At 41.1% G+C, this 25,712-nt stretch overlaps 1 protein-coding gene across 6 annotated transcripts; it reads right to left on the minus strand.

The window, feature by feature from the left end:
- Window positions 1-318: 318 nt before the first annotated feature.
- setd2 (SET domain containing 2, histone lysine methyltransferase) lies at window positions 319-25,678 on the minus strand. 6 transcript variants are annotated; one of them, XM_084726585.1, is made up of 22 exons: window positions 25,512-25,678; window positions 25,151-25,355; window positions 19,190-19,211; window positions 15,007-19,073; window positions 14,755-14,886; window positions 14,315-14,443; window positions 13,477-13,600; window positions 13,284-13,361; window positions 13,105-13,202; window positions 12,691-12,823; window positions 12,337-12,471; window positions 12,126-12,254; window positions 10,556-11,617; window positions 9,013-9,061; window positions 8,621-8,936; window positions 7,598-8,330; window positions 7,190-7,315; window positions 6,343-6,479; window positions 5,315-5,426; window positions 3,407-3,481; window positions 2,708-2,809; window positions 319-2,060 (listed from the first exon to the last, which is right to left on the minus strand). In XM_084726585.1, the coding sequence occupies exons 2-22, from the start codon at window positions 25,183-25,185 to the stop codon at window positions 1,899-1,901; spliced, it is 7,956 nt and encodes a 2,651-aa protein (XP_084582711.1). In that variant the 5' UTR covers window positions 25,186-25,355; window positions 25,512-25,678; the 3' UTR covers window positions 319-1,898. The 6 variants fall into 6 exon arrangements, with proteins under 6 accessions (XP_084582711.1, XP_084582710.1, XP_084582712.1 ...); XM_084726584.1 differs by having other exon boundaries at window positions 25,151-25,365; XM_084726586.1 differs by adding an exon at window positions 23,529-23,650 and having other exon boundaries at window positions 25,151-25,678.
- Between the last annotated feature and the right edge of the window lie 34 nt (window positions 25,679-25,712).

A 25,712-nucleotide genomic window follows, 5' to 3' on the forward strand; every position in this document is an offset into this window, starting at 1 on the left:
AAAGAGAAAGTAGTTCCTACATGAAACTGCCCACAAGGTCTGTAGAATGTCTTGAGTAACTGGGTCATTATTTCTAGAAAGAAAAACAATTGTTGAACTTTTCACATGTATTTTTTGGTGTTTTGGGCATCACAAGGTGAGTGTCAGCTAGTTCCATGACACTGGAGTGACAGTAGACATCTCTATGGACGATACCTCAGACAACACAATGTAGATGGATAAATGCCGCTACAGGTAAGATGCATTTTTGATTTTGGGGTGAACTGTCCCTTTAACTGACACACAACCCAATTCATGCGCACAGCATGGACACTGATATAATTTTACAAAAAAGTTTATTATCTTTTAAAATGTTTGTACACTCGGTATGACAATGTGCTTACACAATACTTACAGTAGAGTAGGGTGAAACATACTTTGTACATAAAAAAAATAACAAAAACAACAACAAAAAAAAGAAAACGCATGAAAATCTCCCCCACCACTGAAATAAAATAGAGGGCTGTGAGTCAGCGGGGTCCTATGTTTGACAGACATGATGTGGGAACTGCATGAGGAGGGCTGAGCTGACCCTGCTCTCCTGCATACAGCTTTGGTAATTTTACACATTATTTACACTTTCAATCCTGAAATGATAGTCCTTTTACAAAGTGTCTGCTTATTTAAACATTCCCAAAACTATTATTCAATATATTCACATATAAAGCAATATACATGTGTTGGATCTCTGTTTAATGCAATTTAATAGGCTGTAACTAACTATGCTAATGAAACTATCCTGACAACCGTAAAAATCTTGGAAATAAATGAACGACAGTGTGTAGAGCAAGGCCAGCCTAAGTGTCTCTAACGTCTCACTAGGACATATGAATGATAAACTAAAGAACCAAAACACACAAGATGTTTTAGAAAACGGCTAAAACTGCAATGCTACAACCTTCACTTTCAGCATTACTCCTGTAAGAAGAGGAACAAGTCATGGGAGGGGTTGGACAGGAAACGGGGGGGAAAAACTGATACATAGCTAAACAGCACATCAAACATAGCATTCAAACCCTGCTCCCGTCATTATTATACATAAATTTATAAAAGACATGGAAATATTTATCACTAAACCCATTACCAACCTGCTGGCTGATCCCTAAGTGTATTGTGAGTAAAAGCTCATCCCGGTGAGCGCCTATTACTTGAAGCGGGAGACGTGGAAAATGTAGGAATTTCCATAAGGATACCACGCTGACCTCAGCCTACATCATGCATTCATAAAACAACAGAGGCTCCAAAGTCTTGTGGTTAAAGAAGGCAGGGTTTGAGGAGTGGAAGCTTGGACCTCCACAACCCAGTTAAAAGCAGCACCAGATAGTACAGAGTCAGTGGCAGGGGGCTGAAGCGTGCACAAGAAAAAGGAAGTGTGGTGGCGGGGCGCGGGGGGGAAACGGACTGGACTGTTCTGCAATTGATCCATTTTTAAAGGTGGAAAGTAACAAAGAAACTTTGATAAATATGATACCAAAAGCTGATTGCGTTGAGCAATCCTCATTCGGGGATAGAAGAGTTTAAAAAGTGGAATTGAGGTGATCATCTGGGAACATTTAAGAGCAACAAATGGAACAAAAAATGCTTAAAATCAAACAGTCAGTGAAAACATTAGTCTCTGTAGCACCCCTCAGTGTCTTCCATTGAGACCACTGCGCCCTCTGCACCTGGAGCGACAGTCTCTAGAACGTGGCTCCTCCGTGATCCACGGCGCCTGGAGAGTTTCTTGGGCAGCAGTGCAATTCTTTAGTCATAAATATGTGTTAAGAAACTACTTCACGGTTCAGGCTGGCCAGTACATACATGACAGAGTGAATGGAAAGGCAAATGTGCTTCTCCTGTAACGTCTGTGGCCCCTGAGGCTAGTATACCTCTGTGTCCTCCTTGGGCCTGTACACGGAGCCAAATCTCTGCATGTACTTCTTGATGTACTCCTTGGTCTTGTGCTTCACATTCTCGTTACACTCAAGGTCCTCAGGATTGTTGCAAGCTTTCAACTCCTTGTTCATGACTCCGTGAGTTAGCTAGAAAGTTGGGCAGAGATCAGGAAAAGAGTTAGAAATGTTTCTTGTCACCAGACTGCAGTAAATTACATAATTACAATGTATATCTAAGTTGTGGTGGAGTGGTTGGATGGTCAATTCTCTTTTAGTGACTTTGTCCTTTATAATTTCAGACAATAAAACGCAATCTCTAAATGAGTGAAGCCCAACTTGTCCTTCTGCTTATTGTGCCCATGTGCTCAGAGTCCTGGTATGTCCGAGTGGCACTCAGCGCTAACCACTCCCTACATACACAATCCACGGACCCACCGGGAACCATGGAAAAACAGAACGCTGCCCTTTGAAGAGATGCTGGTTGAAAAAAGCTTTTAGAGAGGAATGAGTAAAACAAAAGAGAGGGAGATAATAGTTTACATGTACAATGTGTTTTTAGTCTCTTCCAGAGGCACAATACAAAAACATTTGGCTGCTGGAGAAAGAAATCGTGGGAGCTCAACTATTTAGTTCTGGTTTGAGGGAAACTTTGAAACTTTGTCTCCCTTTTAAGTTAAAAAGCTGACCATTGTGTTCTGACCACATAGGGGCCGAGGGAAGGTTCAAAGCTTTCTCAGCATTAATGGGAGTTCATGCTCACTGCATGTATAAATGTCTTTTTTGTTTAATCTTACCTTTCTAGCCAGGTGTTTAAAGTCGTCTGTGTTGCTGATGCGTCCAAGTTTGCAGTCTGGCTTCCGATAAGGGTTTAGACATTGCACTATGAACTGGGACATCTAAGTAACATACACATGAAGACTTGTTAGAAAGAGAAGAACATGTAAAAACAAATTAAAACTTGCACTGATGGCTAGAAGGCATAACCTCCACTTCCAGGTATAGGTGTAGAGGTTTGGAAAACTGAAACATCTGGAGTTAAAAACAGGATTCCTACTCATTTTCTAATTCCAATTCAAAATTCCATACTTTTCCAGACTCAAATATCAAGATTTCCCTGTAGAATGTTCAGACCATATTTTTAAAAATATATATTTAAAAAAAATGAAAACCCTGAAAACAATGACAGCAACAGAGGTATAGTTTCCTCACAAAGAAAATATAACTCTTAAGTGTTCAGACAAGCTAATATTTGGATATCTGTGAAGTTATTTATACATACAATTCAAAAATATTGCTGCATTTTCTTTCAAAGTAAACCTGCCCCAGTCGCCACGAAGAACATTCTGTGTCTATGACCAATTTATGTTTCGAATTTTTTAATTTCATAGTTTAGAAAACAGAACGGGGACAATAGCCTGGAAGCAAATGTTAAAAATCAAACTCGATATTTTTCCATACTGTGTAGGAATCCCAAACCTAAGACTCTGGCTCACCTCTTTGCGAAATGTCTCTTTACTCTTTTTAGCCAGTTCACTGGAAGTGTCTGCTTCAGCTGTCTTTGTGGAGAACTGTAACAACATAATAGAAGAGAGGGATGATACGATTAAAATACTTGTGTGCAAGCAAATAGAATTTGTTTCACATTAAACCCTTGGCTTAGGAAGTGGAACTTGTCACAAACTAAATCCCATCCAACTCTTCTTCTTTCTTTTCGTAGTCTGCTCAGGGAGCAGCATTTGGAGCTGGTGACACCAAAAGACTGGCTGGCTCTGTAATTGGCTGCAAACTGGACAACTTTGAAGCTGCAGCGGAGATGAAGACACTGAACAAACTTAGTGATTATGGATAACCCTGACCACCCTCTCCACCACCAACCGGACAGATAGCAGTATGGTTTCTCCAAGAGACCGGTTCAGCTTTGCTGTCACAAGGATTGATAAAAGAACTCTGCACAAAGGAATAACTTTCCATAACACCTCACCTCTGTGTAGCAGAAAACACTCAGGACTCTCAGGTTTATAGTTTCTGCCTCAAATGAACTCCTCTGTTTTGCTCTGATTCTGTTTTGCTCCTTAAATTACCTTGGTCATGGCAAACCGCACATCTTTACACTCTCACTGCTTAATTTGCAAACTGTAGCTTTATACTCTATTGAGGTATTTTAATTCATTTATTTGTGTTTAGTGTATTTACTGTGTATTTACTGTCCTTGTTCAATGCTATGGTACTATCGTGGAAGACGGTATTACCATGTCACACTGACATTTACATTTACATCTACAATTAAAATCCCAAGTGAGGTCCCACCTGTGCACCAGCTCAATCAAACATGCCAACTGGCTGCGAAACAGTAGCTATCAAGGTCAGTGGGGCATCAAACAGCACCTGCTCACTAGGTTCTTGACACAAAGCAGGGATATCCTGCCAGGATGCTGCCTCTCTGGCCCCAGCCTTCAACAACAAAGACAAGCAGGCAACAGCTGACCTGCTATACCCACAACAAAGTGGTGAGGATCAAAAGCAAACACACACACACACACACACACACACATAGTGCCAGGGCCAGGAATCAAGAAACGGTGTAATCGGACTCTTAACAAGTGCAGAGCATGTGCCATAGTTTCAACTGCTGAACGTGGACACCAGCACGGTCTAAACACATGCTGGGAAATGGTCCATGACCTTGTAGCTGTTCTTGGCGGGAAATGCATGAAAAACATAGATCTCACCATCTCAGCTTTTGATGCTTTTTCCAACTCTGTTACATCTTTTTAAAAGAGACAAGAGGGACACTTGTGTAGTTGGACTTTAACACGAGAAACCACAAATAAATGAATGCTGGGTCAAGCAGATGGTTTCTATTATCCTCAAAGTCAGGATAAAAATGAAGAGGGAAAACAAACTAGGCAGAGGAAGAAGAGATGAGCTGAGCCACCCCTCCCCTCACGGCCTTCAGGCTAGGGGACAGACAGCTGAGCAGGGGGTGGAGTGAGTGGATCCTCTCTTCAAATCTTTGTCTCCGTGAAGATTCTGATGAAGCCATTTTTACGAGAACGAGTTGTCATCGAGGTCATAACACTCAATGAATATGGTGTTGTGCTGAGTGATTTTTTTTTCCTCTGCTTGAGACACAGCTGAAAGTAATCACCAGTGCAGCATCTTCAATTACCTCAGGGAACAAACACTATAATCATGTTTTGCATCCAAGCACAAACTTTCTGGGATCCAGACGGAAAAGTGAAGAGGATACTTCCTCATCATCAAATGGAGAAACACAGACTTCTCTTTTCACTACGTAGATACTATCCAAAGAATCCAAGTCCAATCCAAGACTACTGCACAGAGATTACACTGATTTACATTTCAACTAACACTGAAAATGATCACTGCTCAAAACTCACCTTGGAAGGATTCTCATCGTAGGTGGGTGTTCCCAGGTCCATCTCAGATTCATGGTCCACACTAGTGTTGTCGCTACTGCCTTCCCAGGTTGGAGGGTCCCATTGAGTTTGCCTAATGTGCAGAGGGAAGTCATGCCAGACAAAAATATATGCAGGGGAAGCACAGACACACATTTGCTCTAACTCTTCACAACACCTCACCTCTGTCCAACAGAGAACTTTCAGCTCTATTGTTTCTGTCTGAACCTAACTTCACTGTTTTGCTGCTTCAATAACTCTGCCTATTTCTATTGCATATAATGTAAAATATTTCTATTTTAGTAGATCTGCATTGTATTATAGCATATTCTTTATATTGTGTATTATATACATATTCTATAGATACATATGTTATTATCAATGGGGAAGGATTTGTGTACTATTTATCTATTGAGCTTTTGCTTAAATTTTATTACTTTTGTGATATTTTTCTTAGAGATGTACAAATCCACTTTGTTTCAGTTCCAATTCATACCCAATATTTGATACCAATACTAGAGGCTGAAAATGAACTTCAGTCTGGGAAGCTTGTGCAGTGTGTGCCAGTTATATATTGTTTACACTGTGAGTGAGATGGCTGGTACACTGACTCACTCCAGCTGAACCACAGTAACTTCTCATGCGTTTCTCTCGTGTTACATGCAAATGCAAAGTAGAAGTGGGATACACCGTTTTGTTCTGTTGTGTAATTTGCACTGCTTGATATAGTGTTTACAAAGAGAAAAAGCACGGCAAACATGCGGTGTAGATACCAGATTAATGCCTTACGTCAATATCGAACAGTACAGATATTGGATCAACACAGTCCCATCTCTAATTTTCTAATGATATCTAATTCTCTCTTCTTATGTTTAAGTATGTTGCTGCATATTAACTGTTCCCATGCAATGCTTGGATAAGCTGTTGCTCTAACACAAGAATTTCCCATTTTGTGATCAGTGAAGTACATTCATCCATCCATCTATCTAAAGACAAATGGCAATACCAACCTAGTGACAATATGGTAGTAGTAGATCTTTCCTTCAGGGTCCCGAGCCACTTTCCAGTTGGGAGGTAGGATGATAGTTTTGGGTTTGGGGGGAGAGGGAGGAGGCAGGTCTATCACATTGTTGGGTACAATCATTTCCTGGAGAGGAGAAGAAATACAAAATGAGAATTAGAAGTAAATCAATGTAGCTTCACTTTGAAGTACTTTGAATCAGGCTCTTCTCCTTACCAAGAAATTCACTTAGGCTACATTTTTGATGACAGCTGAAGTTATAAGTCATACATGATTACATTAACAGTCTCATTTATAAACGGAGCCCTTTGGGCCATTTCCTTTATTTGTTCTATCTTTAGGCGCATCTTAAAAGGCACTTTGTCATTGTATGAGACAGGTCTTGGACTCACTCACTGTGGCTCTAAGGAGTTGCATAATTTAGATGTATACTACCCTCTTGTGGACACAATGGAACAGAGGGCTGCCTCAGAATCACATAAAGCATAATACAGGTTTGTGAAACTCTCGAAGATCCTCAAAAGCAGGGACTCGAACTGTCAGATGAATTGTTGCATCCCTCAAAATAATGTGACCTCATGCTGCTCAAGAATATAAACTCCAACTGATGAAATGATCACAAATGTGTTATGTGTTGTAATCCTACCCTTCACACCAAATTATCTCTCTTTCCTTGGCTTATATTAATGTTTTTTTGTTGTGAATTATCCAAAGTATTATGTCTTGCCCCATCATCCTGTTTCAATTAAAGGCATAATTTTAGTGGGAGTAAGTAAGTTGCAGATTTCTCTCCACTCTACATTCTTTAAAAGCTGAACAAAGTGTGTTTGCATCACCTGTTGGACAGTTTGGGATGTGACAATGGTGGTGACTGTGCCTCCCTGCTGCACCACCACTCCCTGCTGATGACCAGGATACACAGGCTGGCCATGCAAGTAGCTGGCTGTGGGTTCAGTGTACGCCTTCAGAAACACATAGTACAATCAGGTCAGGCAGTTATTCTAAACAAGATTCAGATATTTAGTATTTGCCGCGTTGTATTGTATAACCGTACTAAATTTAATAATGATAAAGTAAGCTGTGTAGTCTCAAATTAATTTCACCATTACAGTAACATATCAAGTTCTAACATTTTCAATAAATATTAGTATATTCATGATTTATTACACTCTAGAGGGCAATTAGAACACCCAAGTGAAGCAAAACCACCAGAGGATATTAGACCAAGGCAAAGAGCACCTTACCTGTATAACAGGAGTGTTGGCCTGAGGGTAGGCAGTGGGGATGCTGTAGATGGTTTGGCATGGCTGGCCCTGGTAATAGATGGCCGTCTGTGTCTGAGCCTGTGCCGGGGTTGTGGCGTACTGCTGTGCAGGCTGTGTCTGCACCGTCACTGCCTGCTGAGTAGTGGGATCCCAAAGAGTGGTGTAGCTCTGCTGGCCCTGTACCTGAGGAGCCGTCTGGGCCGGTACAGAGAGGACAGCTACGCCGGCATCCTGGGTTGCTACAGTTGGCTGTGCGTACTGCTGAGGGTTGCCAGTGGTGAGGTTGGTGGTGGTGATGTGCTGAGAGAGACTGGAGACTGGAGTGGGCTGGGAGGTGGAGGTTGGAGAGGTCAGTCCCAGGTCTGGGATAAGACGCTGGGGAGGCGTCTGGTCATAAGTCAGGGTGGGCTCAACTGAAGGGGTCGGTAGCAGCACTTTGCCTGCATTGGGGTTGGAGGGATCCACAAAGGTTTGGATGGGATATCCAGGAGGGTATGAGATGAAGCCAGGGCTGGAGGCGTAGGCCAGAGCAGGGTCATAAGCCATAGTTTGAAGTTGCTGTTGTTGCTGCTGTTGAAGCTGTTGCTGTTTCTGGGCTTCCCGCTGAGCAACCTCCTGCTCGAACAGCTTTCTGCGCTCCTCTGTGGACAGCTTGTTGCGCTCCTTGCCTACACCTCCCCTTGGAGTCTTGCTGCTGTTAGATGAGTCAAACCTTAAAAATACAGATAACTCATCTCAGTATTTCATTCAGTTTTGAGAAGAAAAATAAATTTAATCATTTTTTATCATTTAGACTATTATTTAAGACAAACTCAGGATAAGACCTGGACACAAGCTATATTCACAGGGCCTTCACTCTGCGCTCAAGAGCCTTGTCCAGTTAAAAGAATCAAACTTTACAAATTACCCAAGGTCAGTTTACTAAATGGCAACAAAAAAGCCGGTTGGGAGCCTCTGGATTACACTTTCCATTATGTTCCCCAGTCATAAGAATTTACTTACCGTTCCTCGGTGCGCCGGCTGGACCTCTCGTAGGATGAGGGTGGTGAAGTAGAGCGTCTCCTCCGTCTCTCGGTGCTGCGTGGAGTTTTGTCAGAGACTCGATCACGATCACGGTCCCGATCTCTGTCTCTGTCTCTGTCCCGGTCCCGGTCTCTGTCCCTCTCCCTTTCCCTGTCCCTGTCCCAGTCTCGATCCCCGTCCCTGTCATAATCTCGGTCTCTGTCGCGTTCCCTCTCCTTCTCTCGCTCCCTTTCACGTTCTCGGCTGCCAGAGGTGGTGCGTGGCGTCAAAGCCAAGTCTCTATCCCGGCTCCGATCTGTAAGAAAATATAGTTAGTAAAAACCATATGGGAAAAAACTGTAGGCCAAAAATCAGTGTTGGACTTAACTTACCATTTGCTTCCTTTTCCACCTGACTCTTCTTTGGTATTCTGTACACCTCCTGAAAGGACAAATACAACTTCAGAGACAGAAAACAAAGACACGTAAACAGATTACAAACAGAAAAAATGGTCTATATAGATCGCTGATGTCACCAGTGTCACGTTGACTCACAAATCAGGGTGTAATGATCAATATAACACTCTGGATCGATTTATTGATTCAGTGTTCAATGATCTAATGTAATCAATGCAAAGTGAAAACATTTATCTATATTGCCATCTTAAAACTTTGCCTTTATTTTGAAATTCCCATGGAATGTGAGACAAACGTCTGGAGAAGTTATAAAACTGCCGAATCACATTTTAGTTGATTTTTGTTAGTTGACATAAAAGTAAGTGAAGGTATTAAAATAGAAATATGATATCGTCTGATATCATTGAATCAAAATCGTATTGTGGCAGACTTTGTGAGACCAGCAAATATTGTATTGTGTCTACAGAAACAATATAATATCATATTGATATGAAACATGTGACTTACACTGCTACTTGCTGACTTACACACAATACCGTCTAGTGTGGCTATGCATGTAAAAGTGGAGTTGCATCCAGTAATTCTGTTCTTTGCTAATACAAACTCAGGTACAACATGCAGACTGTGTAACATGAAGATATGGAAGGTAATGTTAAACGCTAATTTCTCACTTGTAGGCTACAAGAACAAACAAAAAAGTTTTCATGTAACATTACTCCCACCATCCAAGGAAGTGAAGACGCACTGGATTAACTTTATACTTGATGGAAATGTCCCCACAACAACTGGAAAGCTCTTGTGTGCACTAAGTTAGCTAACTTACTTCAGACTGTATTCTTAATGAGACAGCCAGTACAAAGCCTGTTTTGCGACAAAACTGAAGCTCGGCATGATTGATATCAACTTCAAGTGTGGAAGCTGTGGGTTTTACTATTTTTATGGTGCTTTACTGTTTATTTTGCAAGTCAGCCTGTTGTACTGGGCGTTAGCAGGCTGCATGGCTGTGGCTATACTCCCACAAACTGGAACAATGTGGAACTAATGTTGTAATTTTGAGGGACAGTCAAGAGAAACGGTGTAAATATTAAGCTTAATTTGAAACCAGTTAAATAACCACAGCAGGTAGTAGGCTGGATCCACCGCACTGCTTTTTGTGAAGTGGTAACACAAGCTCACAGGAAACTAAAATGATCCGCACCGCTCTGTGAGTCTGTTGTTGCCATGTGGAAATGTACTGATAGACGTGCCCTGCGGAACATTGGCTATTGTACTTATATTTGTATGCTTTTGGTTTTCTGCCAAATAAATGTTGTTGAGATAACCAATCTTAGTCCCGTCTAACTCAGACTGAATTACATTACTATTTAATTACTAATTTTTAAATTTTAGTTTGAGCCAATAAAAACAGGTTTTTAAACATATGTTACTGCCAACAAAATGAAAAGAGATAAATTCATGTTTTGAATAGTGTCTCTTATTCTTTTTAAAATAATAAATAAAAGTGACTATTTGACCTCACCTTCAGATCCTTCCAGCTTTCCAGAAGCCTGGCAGCCATGCCACTAATGTCCATAGCACTGAGTTGGGGCTCCTGACTCCTCTCACTCTCCACATCTGAGACACCTTCCTCTTCATCTTGAGAAGGAGTTCCTATCACTGACGGGTCCACAGGGGTTGCTGTGACCTCAGAGGGCACAATGGCCTCTGGGGTCTCAGAGCTTGGGACAGCATCGGTGGCAGGTTCACCAGGTTGAACCTCAGTGCCAGGAGGTGGTTTGTCAGCCTCTTGTGTCTCTGCCTGGGTTTCCATATTTTCTATAGACTGCTCAGGTGGAACATCAGCAACATCTGTTTGGATGGGCTGACTCTCCGGCTCGGGATCTTTAATTGCGGGCTGGTCTTCTTCAAGTTCAGCCTTTTCTGTCACTGTCTGGCTGGTCTGCTCCTCCCCACTCTCCTGTTTTTCACTAGGCTCTTTTGGCCCCTCAAGTTCTTCTGTCTGACCTTCACTTGTGCCCTCTTTCATCTCTATTTCCTGCTCCAAATCCAGCTCCATTTTTTCTTTTACCTCCTCAGTTTGAGACTGGTTTTGACTGCTTGAATTCATCTCAGTCTCTTCCGGTTTCTCCTCTTTCACCAACTCTTCTGTCATTCCTTTTGTCTGATCTGCAGCTTCACACACAGGGTCTGCCTTCAACTGTTTGCCATCAGGGAGTCCTGTGCGCGAGGATTCCTCCTCTTCCTCATCATCATCGTCCTCTTCTTCCTCCTTCCCGTCAGATGCTTTGCTGGCGTCAGAGAGTGCGCTGTCCAGACTGTTTTCACTGATGATTTTAAGGCGCCGGTACACAGCAGGTTTGGAGGCGTCACCATCCAATTCTGGTCCTAATTTGGTGGAGGAACCGTCAGGGGTGTTGAGGGGTGTCTGTGCTCGAGAAGTGTTCTCACTGGAGTATCCATCCATCTCAGCAGGCTGAGGAAGAATTTTTGTTTGGGCCCATCGCTGTATGAAGGTCAGGACTCTGCTCTCCTCCAACATGTTCTTAGTAGAAATAGGCAGCACAGCTAAGGTCTTCATAATCTGTAAAACAAACAATAATTACACAACAGGTAGTTCCAGCCAAGCAATCTGACTGGTCAACGAGACATTTAAAACATGCTCAAATCAGCAAGACAGCACACTGTGCTCATCATTAAAAAAATTACACTGCCCAGATGGAGGATGTTATTTGAAATGTTTCTGTTCATGAAAATAAATCACTGCTGGAGTAGTAAACTAGGTTAGGAGTTCTACTGATGTGACTGATACACTAGCAAAAAGTTGTTGTTTTTTTTATTTTGAGAGTGAATTGTCCCACAATAATAATACATTTTGATTATATGTTTTATTTTGTTGGTAACCTGTAATTGCAATATTAGACATGAGGGTGAACTTTAAAGTTATTATTAGCACAACGGTGATGCAGCCACATCCTCTCATGCAATTTTTGCTTAAATGGCAGTGTATATGACGGTGCAGGCTCCAGTTACTTCAATGAAATGCGATAATGTTATGAACATTTTAATGCAAAGTCAATGACATAAGTCACCTGGATCTGCAGTTTGATGTTATTGGCACTGTTGCCTTTAGCTTCAGAAAGCTCCACCATAAAGATCCACAGCAAAGACAACCCGTGATGGTCCAGGAACTGCTTCAGGCATGATGGATTTTGAGTATCCTGTGCAACACAAACATAATATCAGTACTGAAAATAACAAATGTCAACAATATAAACACGGCATCTATTGCTCAGGTCGTACTTGTATGAGTTTGAGGCAGATGAGTTTCTGCTCCATGGTTTCCACTCGGACCATCAGTCTGCAGAGAGAAACCACCTGTTTCTCATCATACAGGCCTTCTCCATTCTCCAGTAATGCCTCCAGCTCCTCATCGACCTGAGGAAGGACAAAGTGATGTCATCATTGAAAATAATACATCTTTCTTAGGGAGACATTTTATCCTGATACATACATTACAGGGCTAACATCAAAACCCAGTAAAACTGGAGCATGCTAATTTAAGATGATTAAGTTATTGTGGTGATTCTCACTACTAGCAGCCGAGTATAAAACCAATGACAAGACACACTTTCAAACGTGACTGGAAGAACTGACCGTGGTGAGAGCGCTCTTTCGGCTGCGGTCCTTCTTCATCTTCCCTCCAGCTGCCCGCACACTAACTCTGTTCTCCCCACCCAGGAAGCCTCTGCAGCTGGGTGCTCCACAAAAGCATTTCTGTGCTTCTTTGCTACAGAAAAAGATAAAACAAGAGGTGAAATCACAACAGCTATACCATTAGTCAAAATATGTATGCAGCTAAGGCAGCAACCAACGATTATTTTACTTATCAATCAATCTACATATTATATATATATGATTAATCGATAATCAAAATAGTTGGCAATTAATTTTTTTTGACCAACTAACTGATTAATTGATTCATTGTTACAGATCTACATGAAACAAAAATGTCACAATACACAGCACAGGATACAAGTGGGGTGTCAAAAAATAAGTGCAGAACAGTACCCGTATCTCTGGAACTGGTAATCAAATGTCAGTTCAGTTCCTGCAGCGACGGCCTTGGTGGTGAAAAACCCAACTCGAAGCTGGCCATTGACAGTCCACTGGAATGAGATAAAAGTAGGTCAGCTTTCGCAAAGTTAACCTAAGGAGTACAATTCAGGTGTTTTCTTTTGCCGCTTTACCTTCTGGGTCTCACAATTGGGCTCGCAGCTATGGTTCATAAACCGAGAGCAATTACCCTTCAGCGTTGCATCAATGATCTGAAGAGACATAATGCAATGTCAAGTATTTCTGCAAGCTACTTTACCCAAACCATTAAACCAGACTGCAGTTTAAATATTAACATTAATTGTAATGTGTCATATCATCACTCACTTCATTATTCTTCAGAGACATGAAGTAGTAGTGGATGTTCTTATTGCGAGCATATTCCTTCACCCTGGTCTTGAACTCCTTGTGGTCCAATACCTCCCCGCAGTATTCCAGTACAAATGTGTTTCTGAGATAGCAATAAAAAACAAACAAGTCAATCATCCTGTCTCTGTTTTCAACCATAAAATTTAACATTAACCCTACACAAAGGTTATATTCCAGTAGAATGGTAACTTTTGTCGGATTTACACAATACCATCCTCGCAAATGACAATTTCATAAGAAAATATTTTAGACATGTTTTAAAAGCCTTTTTCTTAACCTTAAAATTGATTTATTGCAGTTATAGAAACTTTGGCATCACCCTGTTCAAATGACACATATTTTGTTTTGGGATGCAATTAGCATTTTAAAAGGAACAATCTGTAAGACCCTAGTGTTCAAAAATGAGATTATTAATGATTTCTTACAATTCATAAACAGACTCGCATTTGGTCAACATTCAACACTAATTTTAACACTAATGAAATGAGCAGACAAAAAAAAAACAATTTCAAAGGAAAACATGATGGCTGTAGTGTTGTAGTTGGGAAAACAGTATTTCAATTAAGCTTGTTTCCTTAATCTCTGATGACATATCATGGTCATTTTATGATTTAGGACAGAGAATATATATTAAATATTTTTCTTTTTAATATATAAATGTGGGAACAACAACATGAAAACCTTTACTACTGTATGTAGCCTAATGCAATATAAAAGAATAGGTAGTCCCACAATAACAACTAAGTTTGTGAATCTTTTAATGCTAAATGCTTGAAAAACATTTTAAAAGGCTTACGGAGCCAAGTCTTTAGCTGCCCGTAGTCCCCAGCCCTTATCTTCTGTGAGGATAACATCGAAATCTGCATGTTGTTTCATCTGGAAGCGTCGATTAGAGCAGTACACTCCATTCAGGCACCGTGAGGAGCTGAGAGAAAAAAAAAAAACATAGTCAAAAACAAGTAAACAAGTAAGAAGATATTCCTTAAAGCTTCTACACATTTTAAGGCAAATTACCATATTTTTTATTTTTACAGACTAAGCTTTGTTGGGGAAATTGTCAAATTTGAACAGCATGATTTATAATGACTACAATAATTGTACAATCCTTTTAATACACACACACACAAAAAAAAAAACATTTTGATTTTCCTAAAGTAGAAATTCTGCAAAATGTTTAATTTCAAAATTATGAGTTCTTACATGTTTTTGCAGTTTTATCAGTAATAATTAACTTACCACTCAATCATCAGCAGCCGGTTTAAACAGTCTTCACCACATGCCAATACTCCCCTTGCACGCTCCTCTCTGGGCAGCACAGGACACTCGCATTGCATTCTCTTGATATCTCGATGAGATTTGCTCTTCTTTCTGTAAAATACATTTGAAAACTTTCAAAACTCAAGCCTGAAAGTAGTTTTTAAATTATCAGGTTATTCTTTGTGCAAACCAAATAATTTGTTTTGTTAAACAGACCGGACAACACCTTACCGCTCAGTTAAGTAGAGGTTCTCCTCAATCAAGTCAAAGTAAGGGGGCATTTTCTTAGATTTGGATAATTCTTTCCATTTATTGGCATCTTGAAAGTCTTGCAGAGTGAGTGATGGACGATGCACCTCAGCTTTAACAGGACTTTCCTTAGAGATGTCAGCATCTCCTAAACACTCTCTCTTGCCTGCAGGTCCAGCTTCTGCCTCATTGTCTGAATCAGACTCAATCTCCGGACGCCTTTTCTTTGGAGGGCCCCGGCCTCTGTGAGGTCTAAAATGGTCTTCTCTAGGGGGGTTAGGCACAGCAGAGCCCCTGCTGTTGCTACTTATTTCATGACCTTGTACAAAGCTTGATGATCCAGGAGTGTTAGGTCCACTGCATTCAACAGCTGTTTTACTAAGATTAGATGGTTTATCCCCACTGTAGTCGTCATGGTCATTAGTTAGGGAGTCAGGATGGATTTCACCTGCAGGGTCCTGATAATGTTCGTGCACATGGAGGTAGGTTTTTCTGCTAGGCTGCATTTTAGAGGACTGGTGGTTCCAGGAGGCATTATTCTGCAAGTGCTCCTGTTCCGTGGGTGAGGTTCCTGTCTGTTTAGTGTTCGGTAACTGTGGCCCATGACTGCTGTCAGGCTGCTGGTATGTACTACTGGGCTGTTCTGGCTGTGAAAAATCCCAACCCAGGCTGAATCCATTTTTGTCATTGATATTGTCAGCATTGGAAAAATCGTCATGTTGGTAACGGGAGAACATCCTTTCACCTCTGCTAGTTAGATTATGCTGTTTGTGGCCTTGCTCACAATGTCTGGAATTATCAAGGCTGTGGGCAGGATCTGTGGCACTTACATGGGCACTGATATGACCAGCCATGTAAGGCTGGCCACTGATGGAGCTGGAGCCCTCCGAGTGACTGGTGCTATCAATCATATTACTCTGGGATTGGCACAACATACTGTTACTGGATGAATCATTCACACCAGGACATGGATCACTAGTCTCCACAAGCGCAGTGGAAGGACTTCCCTGTCTTTGTTTTGGGACCTCACTGATATTCACATTGGATGCTGTATTAGCATTATGCAGTTCTGAACTATTCATTGGAGTGCATGTTGAAGCGCCCGTGTCCTGTGTGTCCATTGTTAGGGAAGAATTCTTTGGCACCACCACCACAGAGTGCAATCGTTTTATAGCCTCACCGCAATCAGAGTCATACTCTGAGTTGTCACTATCGCTGGCCTCACTCTGCCTTCCTAATGAATCCTGATTTTGTGTGGTTCTCTTACTCAATTTGCACTTGTGAGCACTGTCCTTGGATTTTTCTTCCTGATCATCACAATTCCAGCTTTGCATCTTTACAGCTTTACTGACTTGTGATGTATCATTTATGTGCAGAGGCTCATTTGTGTTTGTATTTTGAGAAACACTCAGTTTTAAGTCACAGTGGTCATTGCTGGTGCTTTCTCGTGAAGGCTCACTTTGGTCTTTGTATTTATCAGTCGTGGACATGCTGTCTGAGGCAAGTTCCTGCTTGGAGATCTCAATCTGCTTCACCAGTTTGGAATGTGTTTCAGCTTCTTGCTGAATAGTATCGTTAATGTCAGTGTCTTGTTGGTTACAGTCTTTAGAAAATTCAATTTTTTTGACAGAGATCACTTTTTTAACAGAATGTTTACTCTCTGCACAAACTGTCCTTTGTGAATGATCACCCTCTGAGATGTCCTGTCCAACAATATCCCACCTGGACTTTTTGGTAGTACTGCTGCTCTTTTTAACATTGTCCATATTTTGCTGCTCAAGTGTTAACTGATTCTCAGATTCAAGACATGATGAATCAGATGTGACCGGGACACTTGTACTGCACTGCTTGTCGACTGTCGTAACTTTATTCAGCTCAACAATCTCTGGTTTAGTGTTCTGCTGGACATCATGAGTAACAGGTAGATCTCCTGTATCAAGTAAGGACTTTGGCCCTGGTGAACAGTCGACAACTTTCTTGTCCTGACTTAACATCATACTGTCATTACTACTGCATGTATTTAAGACAACTGCATTTGAGTTCACATGTGGTCGGTTATTAGAAGAAAGGCTATCCTTCACATTGGTCAAGTTTTCCAGGGCGGCATTTACATGCTTTAGGCTTTCACTTGAGGTTACAGCTGAGACTTTTTCATTCTGAACTTCCAGGTCTGATTTTGTTTCTTTTCTCTTGGATGAAGATTCTTGCAAACTCTTATCAGTGTGAGAGACCTTAAAATCCTGATTACTATGCTCATTTCCACCTTTTTGGGAATCATATTTTTCTTTTTCACTCTGAGAACTTGATTCTGTTGTGTCTGCACATGGTGGTGCTTTGCCAGGACTGTGAAACATGTCATTTGATTGTCTATCATGTCCACTGGTTCTCATAGAAGATCTAGAAGAACCTATCTGCTTTGAGTCTGACCTACTGGTTTTCTTTTGAGAGTTTTTACAATTCTCCTCTGAGACAGAGATTTTGTCAGGGGCCTGCGATTTTCCTTTATGATCTGCCTCAGAGTCACTAGAGCTGCTTTTTTGGCGTTTTTCATATGCTTGAGAGTGGGTATGCATACTGGAAGAAGACGATTTGCTGTTGGTCTCTGACTTGTGATGGGAGATAGATTTACGGTAACTAGAGTCCAGATCAGGAGAGCACTTGCGCTGGGAATCAGAGTCTGAGAGTCGCTTTGAAGTCCTTTCAGACTTTGACAATTGTGTTCTTTTATCCAACTCTGCAGAATGAGGGGAATCTGCAGATTTGGAAGCTTTCTCAGACTTTGAGTATGAGGATGATTTTGACTCTTTATGTGAGCTTGAATGAACGGATGATCTACTGGAATCACTTGTCCTTATTCTTGCCTTCCTGTGGTCATCCTCAGAGTCAGAACTGTCCCGACCTCTGTCAGTGCGTGACCGTGAACGTCTTCTCTCTCTGCGTGGAGAGCTCCTGTGTGATCTCCGATCAGAATCATGATAGTATGACCTTTCAGAGCGTGAACCTCTGTCACCTCGGGATCTTTCTGACCTGGAGTGAGATGAACTTGTTCGAGACCCTCTTGATCTTGACCGTGATCTAGACCGCGTCCTTCTGCGATCTTTGTCTGAACGAGATGACCGTGAAGATGTGTGTCTAGAATCACGGTCTGATTTTGTGTAACTAGAAGATCTTTCATGGTTTTCTGACCGCTTAGAGGAACATTTTTCCTTATCCTCCACATGTGAACCAGAGGAAGACTTTTTCACTTCTTTGCTTCGGCTGTCAGAGTTTGTTTTACTTTTGGAGTCGACTGATTTGTGGCTGGAAGACATCTGGCCTGAATCCCCATCAGATTCTGAGCCAGGGAGAGCACTATCAGAATGGGACCTGGTTTTCCTTTTGTATACCTTACTGTCTTGCTCAGCACTACTGGAACTCTCTCCATCTTTTCCTGAGGAAGCAGCTGGCTTCTTGAGGCTAGGGGATACCCTTGTCTCAGAGGCTTCAATGTGAGCATTCTCTGAGGGACAGACACTGATGACATTCTGAGGCTGGGGTGTTGGGAATTCCTTTACACTCTTACTTGTTGATCTCTGCAGAACCTGCAATTCAGGGGAGTGTGACTCCTCTATTACAGGAGATGTTGATTTCTCATCAGTCACAGAGACACTGAGAATTTGCTTCTTGAAATGCATCTTCGCTAAGTCTGGTTTCAGTTTAGTGGCTGAGGGGACTGGTGTTTTCGAATGTGTCTCTGCTGTTGATGTTGGCACCATAGGCGTCTGCTTTTGCTCAGTTTTGCTGTCTGTATTCTGCCCTCCTTTGTCTGAAGGTGACTGTGACAAGGCTGGGTGAGGTTCGGCAACCGACTTGTCAGCGCTGGGAGGGATGAAGAGCAAGCTCTGCAGTGACTTCTTGGTCTGCGAGAAGCTGAAGGACACTTTCTGACGACCCTGATCCTCTAGGTTGACCTTCATCTTGGTCCCTTTTGGCAGGAGATGGTTGGATAGCATGACTCTGGGGGACAGGCTTTTGATTAGAGCTGCCTTGGATAGGCCCTCCACCTTGACCTACAATAAAAGAGATGACAAATAAAGCTATACCCTGTTTTCTTTTTTGAAAATCGTGACATTAGACAGTTGTATCATGAGAGCAAATATGTAGGCACATTTTAGTTAATACTTACCGAGGCACCACTCCCCTCCTCTCTGTTGTTACATAAGAACATCATGGTAACATAAAAAGAGAGAAAAGACAGAAAGTTACAAAGTTCATGCAACACTACATATAACAATTTCAGTCTTGATCGTAAATGCAGCAATTTGAAGCAATAAATTCCTCAGTTTGTGCTACATTGGCCATGTAAACTAAGTATTTCTGCTTGCAGCAGTAACTACATGTACCAAAATGCACTGCACTCAAGCTTCTGATGCCCACACCCATGTTGCCATGTATAACCACCCTAACCTATAGCTATTACTTACATTTTTTTCAAGGATGAGCCTTATTGGAAACGATGCACTCTCCCCAGTCTCCTCACAGGTAGGCACACGACTTCTGCATGTCACAGTGATGTCACTTCCTTGCATCCAGTGACATCACTGGATACAGGAAGAACAACAGATTTTGCAGCATTAGAACTCAGCTTTCTTGGTCAATATAGCACACACTGAGGAAATTATTGCTTCAATTGACTACATTTTCCATCAATAATGACTGGACATCAACATGAAAAGAATGTAATTTGGCATTTAAAATCATCAATAGGCATAAGAAACCAAAATTTTCAAGGCAACCTTGCAGGATGTGTCTGAGTCTTTGACCATGTATGTGCTCATGAGTGTTACCTGGGCCCTATTTTTTTGTACAAATTTATAGGGTCTAAAAGACGCGTGGGTACATAGGGTTTTGTAATTGGTCCAGCAGACTGCCTATGTCAACAGTCATGATGCACACTGCAATGGCTCCAACATAATCCTTGGCGGCAAATGTGCCCACCTAAGTGCATCCACTAAGAGTGCTTGTTTTTTTGCCACTGGTAGGCTCAGATTGTTATTCTAAGTGGCTGACAATATGGAAAGGATCCCTACAGAGATAGAGCTTTTCGTAGGAGGGTAAGATCCATTTTCTTTAGGCAAAAACAGCTGTTATATTGCTCTCTTCAAAGCCACTAGACTCCACTGACAAAAACATCTCTCTCTGCAGGGATTCTTACCATTACCCCCTTTCCATATACATGTGCAGGCTTGACTTGACTCGGCCCAGCACGGCAGGGACTTGCAGATATCTAAAAGTACAAACAGCGACACAGGAGAGAAATTGAACTTCAGTCCACAGAGATTCAGTAGGTAGCTACAAAAGTATTGGGAGCTGAACAGAAAGAAAAATTTTAAAACTTCTTTCACTTTGGTCACTTGCACAGACACAAGCTGAGTCTCACAATACATGCTTGTTTGAGAATGAGAAGGGAGGGTTGTCATGGGTTGGTCGCAGCAGGTCCACTCCAGAGAAGGCCTATCTTGGGCACAACTTCTGTGTCAGTGGAAAAGCCCCATGAAATTAAAAAAAATAGTAATTCATAGCTGCCTAATGAGGAAATCTACTGGACCGATTTCAAAACTCTTTATATCATTTAAACCCCCAAAAATATGTTAAAACAGGGCCCATGTTTAAAAGTACTGGAATTACCCTTTAATGATTTCAAAACACAAGTCTACAATACAGTGTTAGGTGTACTTGTTCCACTGCCTGACAGGAAACAGGGGCGATGGCTGACATGCAACATAATTCGAAGGATAACTCAGATCAGTCACATCATAGTATATGTATGGACTACACACTGAACCTTGTGCAGTGATGAACAAAGAGACAGTGGCAGGAAGAAATGGATCTGAATGGCAGGTAAATGACAGGAAGCACTCCTGTGGCTGTCAGGTTCACCGGCCTACTGATTGCACATATATTGGATTTTCCCAAACTTTTACAGGGCAAAGTAGCCATTGGAATGTTCGAAAGAGGAGAGTAGGTGACCATAGTAATGTTTTAAAAAAAAAAAAACGAACAAGTGCTTAACTGCTTTCTTCTGGAGACTTGGTGATAAAACAGAAGAGGAAGTTGTGTACTTGATATTAACCTCTCCAAAAATATGTAAGTAGTACCAACAAAACAATGGACACTTGTTTGACCAGAAACACTTTCTCTTGGTCTCCCAATTCACAGATAGCTACTCCTGTAATAATTCAATTTAAAATGAACACTGAAACATCTACAGCTCAGTTTAAAATAAAATAACTTATCAGAGGGCATTCTGGATATTTGAATTATTTCTCTAATGCCTACAGCAGTTCTAAAGCCAGTGCCTGGCTCAGCAGCGACAGGAACATGACACTGGTATAGACGATAACTGTTGCATCCATATGAAACCCCTGCAAACATGAATAGGGCATGCAAGCTACAGACAAGGTGGATAAAATGGTCTTTCAACCCCAGGACCTGTCTCTTATTGCAAGGCTACAGTGGTAAACAGTGATCAACCATGCAGAGAAAGACATCTATAGACCTTTTGTAAACAATAAACCACATATTCAATGAGATAGACTCCTCAGCCTAGCTTGCAAAACATACGGTCAAGGTCTAGGCTTTTCATATGCTTCTTAATTCAGAATTCCATTATTGTCACACAGGAATACGGGGGAAAGGTTAGGTAAAATCTACTGAACACAAAAATGTTGCTATCTCTCTCTCTACATTCGTACACACGCATGTACAAACATGTACACACACGTACACACACCTCCTCAATACTGCTGAGAAACCAAACAAACCCGCTATGGCTAAAAAAGGCCATATGAAACAAATGTTGTACAATTAAGGGTTTCATACAGTAAATAATTTTTGTTTCATCATGTTTCAAAGTTTCACTACCATTCTCAAAGCTTAACCATTTTTTCTGTCCCTCCATGTTTTTACGTCCCTCCACATTTGTGAAAGCAACAATTCACGCAAATTCAACCATTCTCCTTCAGTTCTGCACAACCTTGCAATTCTGTCCAATCACCACAACTTTTCTGCAAATTTGACTAATTGTCATAGCTTCCTGCAAATTCCACCAATCAGAGCAGTTTCAAGCACAAACGTTATACATGTATGTCTCAATGTTATTAACTGTTTTGTTAGCTGCCACTCCCCTGCATTCACATATGTGGGACTAGGCCATTATACAAAAAAGAAAAAACAACTTTTTCCCCCCTCAAAATTCACTTGCTTTAACAATTTCATTTGCACCTAAAAATATTCCAACACGCAACCCTGGAGGGACTAATTTTTGTAATTGTATGACCTAAATAAGCAGACCTTATGTAAACCAAAACAAAAAAAATCCCCCAAAAAACATTCTATACACAAATTGTTGAGTGGGTTATATAAGCTATATCACCTAACCAACTCACATCATAACGCTTGACTGTCTACATTGCTGAGACTAGCAACTGATGATGCCAATTTGAAAAACAGCTGAAGCAGCAATTCACAAAAAGAAGCACAAAGAAGTAGGGCTAAATATTCAACACGTAAAAATGTCAATTATTGGGTTTTTGTTCCTCCTTTTGTCCTATTAAAAAGTTTGTGTGTTTTCCTTAGGGTAGGCTCAATATGGGTGCAGGGCAACAACTGGGTCATTTAATCCTTTAGGATTTCATTTTTTCCTTTTTCTCTGTGACCTTCAAAATGAGACACTTCTGTAGTGACATTCTGTTATATAGACAGAGCTATAACAAGCAGCTTAAAATGAAATGATTAATGGACTGGACCTACAAGACCAAGAACTTCACTTCACTTTTAGCTTAACGTTGCAGTAGGAGTATTTTACACCAAATATAGGAATACTACTCCAACTGCAATGCATGACTGTTTCATGTCTGAAGCTAATAAATGTAAACAAACTAAGGATAACTGAACATAATAGTCAATACCAAACATTGTTGTCATCTACTGTTCCACTATAATAACAGAAAGATAAGTGATAGCTGATCACAGGAGCTTTAATAATTTCTCTTTGTTTCCTCTCCAACAGATGATGTAATCATTTGTTCATGCAAGAGGATTAAACTACACATCTTCACTTTAACCACGAGGAATTGATGTACTGTATAGTGTAGCTATTGTTACACTGCACATAATAAAACCTATATATTCACCTGCCTGTCACAGATAGCATAAATAGATACCAAAGACAACATGTTTTCAGTTATCAATTTTAAAAAAAACAGCCCAAGACTTATTGCAGAGGGTAGTCTTGTATTTTTAATTGTCAAATAACTATCAGTATAAAAATAACAACAAGACTTTGGGCTTAGGATGACCTTGATAGCAAAGTGTTTGAACAGTAAATAGGTAGCAGAAAAATATTAATAGACTGCATCCAAATCAAAATACAATTTGACAATCAAAAAACGTATTACCAAATTAATATAAAACTACTCTAAACAAGACATACACTGTGAGTTGCATTTTGAGCTGTCTAATACCTGATCTCTGACTTGAGAAGAGAGTCCATTCAGAAACTCGGCTAGGATTAGAAGGCCTGAGGAGACTGCTGGCCAAGAATAATCCAAATCAGAGAAATGAGCCCTCCAAAGTGACGCCACACCTGACAAAAAGAAAGATAAGGTTGCAATGAACTGAATCTTATTTGTCCACAACAGCTTACAGCTATACTGCCAGGAACTTTTATTATACTGTTGACACCACTGACAGCTGAGGGAAGTTGCAGAAAAATACAGAAATTCAGTGCATTGTTAGATAAAGTGTTCAGTAGTGGCTCTGGCTTGTGCAAACACATTGTCTGTATACACCATATCAAAAATTGTTTGACGCCACATGCATTTAACCGTTGTAGTATTAACGACTAATACAGGAGCCTCTCCCTGACAATTCTGTTATCTATCGTTGCAATGTGGCAGATAACCCAGTTGCTCGTCTTAATATTTATGTCTGCAATGAGAAAGATTTCCCCTTTTCTCAACTCGGTGGACAGTTTCTCTCTGCTGCTGTCGCTTTGGTTACATTGCAGCAGCAACATGAATAAAAGGTTACATTCACCTATGGTTTATAAATAGTACTATCATGGTCGAGAATAGATGAAAAACATGGATGCAGGGCGAATAGACAACATGCATCTCATTAGACATATACAGCGCAAGCAAATGGCCTACAGAAAACAAAGGGTGTCTGTAGAGTGAAGGTTATTGTGAAAGAACACATAGGCACTGTTATGAAAACAAACGGCGACTGCTTTGAAGCAAATTAGGAAACTAACTAAAGCATGGCCTGAGCGGGAGGGTTGGATGCAGCCAAAACATGGCCTTTAAAAGGATGGCTCTTCCTCCCACTGTGAGATCGAGTAGAGGATGAGTGCAAAGCCGTCAATTTAGTGAAATGTGTGATAAAGATTTGCTGACTGGTCATACTACACCAAATATGCGAGTAGTAAGCATGCAGACAAGGCGGCATTGACTTAGCTACTCGAATGCGACGCTGGTTTACAAAAATATCAGAACCAGCTAAGCTAACTTTGGTTAGCTAACATGAACAGAGAGCTTCCGTGGGCCATCTTTACAAATAGTGTTAGCTCGTGTTGTGTTATTTATAATTCATGCTGTTAATGTTGACTGGGTAACAATTTTATGCTTAGACATACAACAAGTTTGGCGTTTAACTTGTTTATCTATTGGCTGAGCAGCAGAGGTAAACAATCACATTGGATTGTTAGGCGAAGTCGGCTAGAAAAGGAGCTCTATTAGCTTCAGCAGCTAACGCTAGCGGTGTGAGCTAGCTTATCTCTCGCACTGTAACTAGTAGCCAGTAGGCTAATTAACCTTACTGTTGTTAACTTGTATCGATCTTTGACCTGTCTCGAAGGTGTTAAGTCGCTGTTATTAAGGTGCTCTTAAGTCAATACTTTCCTAATTGACTGAATAAACAGAAAAGGTTGAATACACGTTTCCGTTTTAGGGTATAATGGACAAGTCTCTGCACCCGGCTTTACTAGCATGCTAGCTAATGTTTTGTCTTGTGTGTAGTAAGATGGTTAACTAAACCACAATTAACGTACCGCTAAGTGAAAATCATTGCTTAACGAGTTACTCACTTTACGAAGTGTTTAAGGTCACAAGGTTCCCCCATCCTCGAAATCACCTGCGATCGTCCCTTTGTAAAACATCAAGTAACAATGTGAGCCGACGTCAAATCCATACGGAGCTGTCGGAAATGATGGTCGGTGTGGCTGGCTCCGAGGCTCCGCTCGCTCCTGCTGCGCCCCAGCTTCAGCCTGGCTCAGTGTTGATACTATCGAGCTAGCATGGGCTCACATAGTTAGCCAAAAGAGTTGGAGGAAAGATCGAGAACACAAATTATCATGGAACCAAGGCCCCAGAAAGAGTCTCCTGTAAGTGAGAATAAGAGTGACAACCTGATCTGCTTTAAGGATTATGAGCATGTCTTTGAAGTACCTTTTTATTCCACACACTGATCCTCCTCACTCAGTGTCTCTCTCTTGCTGTGGCTGCTGTGTTCAACAACATCACATGATGTGGGAACATAGCTGGCGCGAACCCTGGAGCGCACTGCAACCTGCCACTTACTAAATAAAATATATACAACTAAAAGCCTCACTGCCACGTTAGAAAATAAGCGAGGAATGACGCCAAATA

The sequence above is a fragment of the Lutjanus erythropterus genome, chromosome 9, assembly GCF_056507025.1.
Source record: "Lutjanus erythropterus isolate fLutEry1 chromosome 9, fLutEry1.hap2, whole genome shotgun sequence".
Classification (NCBI taxonomy): Eukaryota; Metazoa; Chordata; class Actinopteri; order Lutjaniformes; family Lutjanidae; genus Lutjanus; species Lutjanus erythropterus.